Raw genomic sequence first — 6,000 nt, 5'->3', positions numbered from 1 at the left:
AAAAAAAAATCTCATGGACTTTGACCTGTCTGGCTACTAGGCGGGGAAGGCGATCCTCAGATCTCTTCTTCCTGAGTAGCTAGGGATTTGCAGAGAAAGCTGGAAGCTGGAAACAGCCAACCCTGGAGGAACGCTTATTTCCGAGTCTCCTGAGCGCCTTTGCCTAAACTAGTTAGGCCCTAGTAGGCCCCCGTAGCTGGCCGCGCTCAGCTGTTGTGAGGGCGGGGCCTCCGCCGAGTATGGCGGGCGAGCTTGAGAGCGTCAAGCCCCTGAGCGGGCTGCTGACAGGCCTGGCTCAGGACGCCTTCCACGGGCACCCGGGCATCACAGAAGAGCTGCTGCGGGGCCAGCTCTACCCAGATGTGCCACCGGAGGAGTTCCGCCCCTTTCTGGCCAAGATGAAGGGGATTCTTAAGGTACTGCGGTTCCTGGAGGTCTGCACAGCAGAGCCCAGTCTCTGCGCTGAGCGCTCGGCCTCCGCCGCGGCCGCCCGCGTCCCGGGCGCTTTCCTCCGCGGACTGCCGCCCCTGGGCCCACGTCCGCGGGCCTCGTCCTGCCATCCCGCCGGGCTAGCCCCACACACCCACGGTGACCACGCTGGGTTTCTCTCCAGACATTCGTGTCCGTCCTAAAAGTCACAACTTCCGTCTCCTCGGCCGTGCTGTGGGCCTTGGACGTTGTGAAATGAAGAGGGAGGTCGTCTGGCCCGGGAATGTGGCTCAGTGGTAGAGTGCTTGCCTGGCAGGCATGAAGCCCTGGGTTCAATTCCTCAGTACCACGTACACAGAAAAGGCCAGAGGTGGCGCTGTGGCTCAAGTGGTAGAGTGCTAGCCTTGAGCACAAAAGTCCAGGGACGGTGCCCAGGCTCTGAGTTCAAGTCCCAGGACAGAGCAAAAACAAAGCAAAAATCAGATCCGGGAGGTCTAAACCTGCAATCATTTTAATTAAGTCAGTGTTGAGAGTTTATGTGCGTTTGCTATTTTTTTCAAAAGGCAGTTTTGTGTTTTTTCCCCATTGACAGTGGGCATTGATGGTCTTGTAATTCCTGAGCATGCACAGTACCACTAAACTTCATTCCCAGCTCAGGGTGTGTGTATGTTTGTTTAATTGCCTTTGCCTATAACATTTAAATATAGGAAAACAATAAAAACAGTTACTTCTCAGAAAAAGCAAATGGATTGTCTCATGGATATGTAAGGTGTTATTATAAGTAGTTTTTTTTTGGGGGGGGGTCCGGTCCTGGGGCCCGAACTCTGGGCCTGGGCGCTGTCCCTCAGCTCTTCAGCTCAAGGCTAGCGCTCTACCACTTGAGCCACAGTGCCACTTCTGGTTTTTTTCTTTTTGCTTATGTGGTGCTGAGAAATTGAACCCAGGGCCTCAGGCATGCAAGGCAAGCGCTCTACCACTGAACCACTTCCCAGCCCCTATTATAAGTAGTTTTAACTTTAAATTATATACCCCTATTGAATGGAGAACAGAATGCCTCTGTCTCTATAGACCAAATCTTACTCACATAGAGAATATTTTCTAGAAATTTGATCTTTAAAAATAAAGTATTGGCACTGGGCACCAGTTAACCACCAGAAAACTGGAAGTGGCGCAGTGGCTCAAGTGGTAGAGCACATGCCTTGACCTCAAGACCTCAGGGACAGCACCCAGGCCCAGAGTTCATGTATTAGTTGTACAAAGGAGGATTTCACTGTGACATTTCCATCCATCCATCCAGTATACCCTGATGAAACATAATCCCTTTATTTCCCTCTCTGCTTTTAAGACACATTATTATTATTGCCAGTCCTGGGACTTGACCTCTGGGCCAGGGCATTGTTCCTAGGCTCCTTTTGCTCAAGGCTAGCACTCTACCACTTGACCCACAGTGCCACTTCCAGTTTTTGAGTGGTTAGTTAAAGAGAAGAGACTCAGGGGGACTTTTCTACCTGGGCTGGCTTTGAACTGTGATCCTCATCTCAGCCTCTTTAGTTGGATTACAGGCACTGAGCCACTAGTGCCTGGCAGGTAGAGGACATTTCCTTTTGGATAATGTCACCCCTTCCCTTGCTGTCTCCTAGTTTTCCCTCCTATACCCATCCATGTTGGGTCTTCGTCCCACGAAAGACAGACGGGGTCCGAGGAAAGGTAAGTGCGGCACTCGCCCGCACCGGTTCCCCAGCCTCCCTCAGCTCCGGAGACAATCAGACATAGTGGGGAGCCAAATCCAGCCGGTAGAAAACTCCTTTATTAACGGAGAGCAGCCCTTTTTAAAGCCAAAAAGGGTGGGTGGCATGGTAAGGGAGGAAGAGGAACCAATCACTGTCAAAGTCACACCCTATTATGCACCTAAGCTTTCACGGGCTGGTTATGCACTGAACGTAAGGTGAATTGGGCTCTGCCCACTCTACTCTCTCCCAGCGCCATCTTTGCTGCCCATGTACTCTACAGTAAATTGGGCTCTGCCCACTCAACTCCCTTTCAGTGCCATCTTTGCTGCCCATGTGCTCTGCACATCCCAAGTTGTATTGTTCATTTTCAAAATAGTGCCTAGTGAGTACCCCTGCTGCATTTGTCCCTCCATTTCCTTTGTCGTCCCCCCCCCATTACACTCCCAAAGACAGGTAAATGAAACAAAAAGAAATAAAAGCAAAAACAGCAACAAAGAAAACAACCTCTTATTTCCATTTTCTGGAATTCATTTCAATAAAATATTATTTTATATCGTCAGATGCACATAGGTATTGCACCTTTGTGTTCCGCTCCTAAAAGTATCTTTCTTTGCTCTGCTGCACCTTTATGTTTCTCTCCTAAGAGTATCATTCTCCTTTGATCTCACTGTGTGTGAATACCTAGAGTCTTGTATAATTTATCATGTCCCAGAATATTTTATTTTGGGTCCCGTCGTGGGCCTGAACTCTGAGTCGGGGCGCTGCCCCTCAGCTCTTCAGCTCAAGGCTAGCGCTCTACCACTTGAGCCACAGCACCACTTCGGGATTGTTTTTTTGCTTATGGGTGCTGAGGAATCGAACCCAGGGCCTCAAGCACGCAAGGCAAGCGCTTTACCACTGAGCCAACTTCCCAGCCCTCCCAGAATATTTTAGATCTAGCTTCTTCATCTGAGAGAAAACATGTGCCCTTAGCTTCTCTGACCTTGGCTTACCTCATTTAACATGGTTTGTTCTAGTTCCATGTATTTTCCTGCAGATATTTGACATAATATTTTTTCTAATTGCTGTGTGAAATTCCATTGTGAATAGGTAACACATTTTTTTTTTTTTTTTTTTTTTTGGGTCTGGTCGTGAGGCCTGAACTCTGGGCCTGGGCACTGTCCCTCAGCTCTTCAGCTCAAAGCTAGCGCTCTACCTCTTGAGCCACAGTGTCACTTCCGGCTTTTTTCTTTTTGCTTATGTGGTGCTGAGGAATCGAACCCAGGGCCTCATGCATGCAAGGCAAACGCTCTACCACTGAGCCATCTTCCCAGCCCCTAGAGGAATACAGTCTTTTTTTTTTTTTTTTTTTCTGTCGCTTGTGGGGGCTGAACTCTGGGCCCGGGCGCTGTCCCTCAGCTCTTCAGCTCATGGCCAGTGCCCTACCACTTGAGCCACAGTGCCACTTCTGGCTTTTTTCTGCATATGTGGTGCTGAGGAATCGAACCCAGGGCCTCATGCATGCAAGGCAAGCGCTAGGTAACACATTTTTAAAAATATATTTTTATTGTGAAAATACTGTACAGAGGGGTTACAATTACATGGGTAAGATAATGAGCACATTTCTTTTTTTTTTTTTTTTTTTGTCGGTCATGGGGCTTGAACTCTGGGCCTGGGCGCTGTCCCTCAGCTCTTCAGCTCAAGGCGAGCGCTCTACCACTTGAGCTACAGCGCCACTTCCGGTTTTCTGGTGGTTTATCGGAGATAGGAGTCTCAGTCTTTCCTGCCCGGGCTGGCTTTGAACCGCGATCCTCAGATCTCAGCCTCCTGAGTAGGATTACAGGCGTGAGCCACCAGCGCCCGGCTAATGAGCACATTTCTTATCAAGCATTGTAGCCTCCTGCTTTGTTTCCCCTTCCCTCCCTTTGTATCCTTCCCCCTCTCCCCCCACCAAAGTTGTAAAATTCGTTTTTCACCATAACCACTTGTACATCTCATTGTTGCAATGGGTCCTCCTGTATCCCTGTATTAACAATTTGTTTTTTCCCTTCCCCTCCACATATTAGGTAACACATTTAAAAAAAATCCATTCATGTATTGTGGGTCTGTTTCCATAACTTGACTATTGTGAATAGTGCAGCAGTGAAAATGAATGTGCAAGTGTCTTTATGGTGTCCTGGCTTGTGATGTTCTGTGTAGCTGCCCCGGAGTGGTATGGCTGGGTTGTAGGGAAGACCTATGTTTAGTTTTTTGAAGACATCCAGACTGCTTTCCAGAGTAGTTGTACTAATTTACATTCCCACCAAGAGTGAGATAGGGTTACTTTTTCGACACCCCCCCCCAACATTTGTTGTTTGAATTCCCGGTGTTGGCTAATCTAACTGGGGTGAGATAGAATGTCAAAGTTTTTTTTTTAAACACAATTTAAAAAAGGTCTCATTTTCTATTTTCACACATGTATTATCCTCTCCATCGGCTCTCTCCCTCCTCCTGGTATCTATACCCCAACATAGCTTGCTTTCCTTTAATGTGATTTCTTCTTTCTTTCTTTCTTCTCTCTCTCTCTCTCTCTCTCTCTCTCTCTCTCTCTCTCTCTCTGTCTAACATACATTACTTGTACAAGGGGGTTTCACCGTGGTAATTTATACATGCATATAATGTAATTTAGGTAGATTAATATCATCTGTTGCTCTCTCTCCATCTCCCCTATCCCCCTGGTATTCAGTATCCTAGAAATCTCACATCTCTTTTTGTGTGTCCTCAAACTAGGGCTTGAACTCAGAACCTTATCAGTCTTGTGCTCTTGTTTAGCATTTTCTGTCAAGGCTGATGCTGAAGTGGAGGTGTTGCTCAAGTATGGAATATCATAGAGAGCTTGAGGGCCTCAGTATAAAAAAAAATTCTAGTGGGCTGTGAAGGTGGCTCAGTGGTAGAGCGCTTGCCTTGCATGCATGAGGCCCTGGGTTCGATTCCTCAGTACCACATAAGCAAAAAGAAAAAAGCCAGAAGTGGGCGCTGTGGCTCAAGTAGAAGAGCACTAGTCTTGAGCTGAAGAGCTGAGGCCCAGTGCCCAGGCCCAGAGTTCAGGCCCCACGACCGGACCCCAAAAAAAAAAAAATTCTAGTAAAAGACTAATAAGTATTTGGATACCTGCTGTCTGTCCTGTTAAAGACATGAAAATTTGTAATTTGCTTGAGAACTAGGTTGAGTTACATGTACATACAATGACATCTGAAGGATGCTAGACAAATTGTTTTATTTTTTGTGGTGTTAGTGATAGAACTGAAGGCCTTGCACATGTTAGGCAATTGTTATACCACTTGAGCCATACCCCCAATCATTTTTTAAGACAATACTAGGGTTTGAACTCAGGGCTTTGTGCATGCCACACAGTTGCTCCACAACTAAGTCACACCCTGAGCCCTTTTTGCTTTTTTTAAATAAGGTGCTTTTGGACCTTTTTGGAAAAAAAGGTTCAGGTCTAGGCTGGCCTGGACCATGATCCCTCTGTTTGTTTCCCCATGCAGTGGGGATGACAAGGCTTGTACTACCACTCTCAGCGTTTCATTGATTGAGATGGGGGAGGGGGTCTTGAAAACTCTTTGCCTGAGCTATCTTCAGTCCTTCCTGTCTCTGTGTCCTGAGAACGTTGGAACAGTCATGAAGCACTATGCATGGCCTTTATTTTATTTTATAAGACAGGGTTTCAGACTCTTTTTTTTTTTTTTTGGTTGTGGGGCTTGAACTCTGGGTTTGGACGCTGTCCTTGTGCTCTTCAGCTCAAGGTGAGTGCTTTACTGCTTAAGCCACAGCACCACTTCTGGTTTTCTAGTGGTTTATGGGAGATAAGAGTCTCAGGGAC

At 47.2% G+C, this 6,000-nt stretch overlaps 1 protein-coding gene across 2 annotated transcripts in view; it reads left to right on the top strand.

Moving 5' to 3' along the window:
• The first annotated feature begins 205 nt into the window (after positions 1-205).
• Positions 206-6,000, top strand: part of LOC138835926 (COMM domain-containing protein 1) — a 114,145-nt gene continuing 108,350 nt past the window's right edge. The window contains exon 1 of one of the 2 annotated variants that reach the window (XM_070034495.1): positions 206-416. In XM_070034495.1, coding sequence (XP_069890596.1) covers positions 240-416 — 177 coding nt within the window. In that variant the 5' untranslated portion in view covers positions 206-239. The remainder of the gene's footprint in view (positions 417-6,000) is intronic. The other variant, XM_070034496.1, reaches the window with a different exon arrangement.

Source organism: Dipodomys merriami, unplaced genomic scaffold (genome assembly GCF_024711535.1).
Source record: "Dipodomys merriami isolate MVZ:Mamm:240054 unplaced genomic scaffold, mDipMer1.0.p SCAF_242, whole genome shotgun sequence".
In the NCBI taxonomy this organism is placed as follows: domain Eukaryota; kingdom Metazoa; phylum Chordata; class Mammalia; order Rodentia; family Heteromyidae; genus Dipodomys; species Dipodomys merriami.
This window is presented reverse-complemented; position numbering and strand designations above follow the sequence as displayed.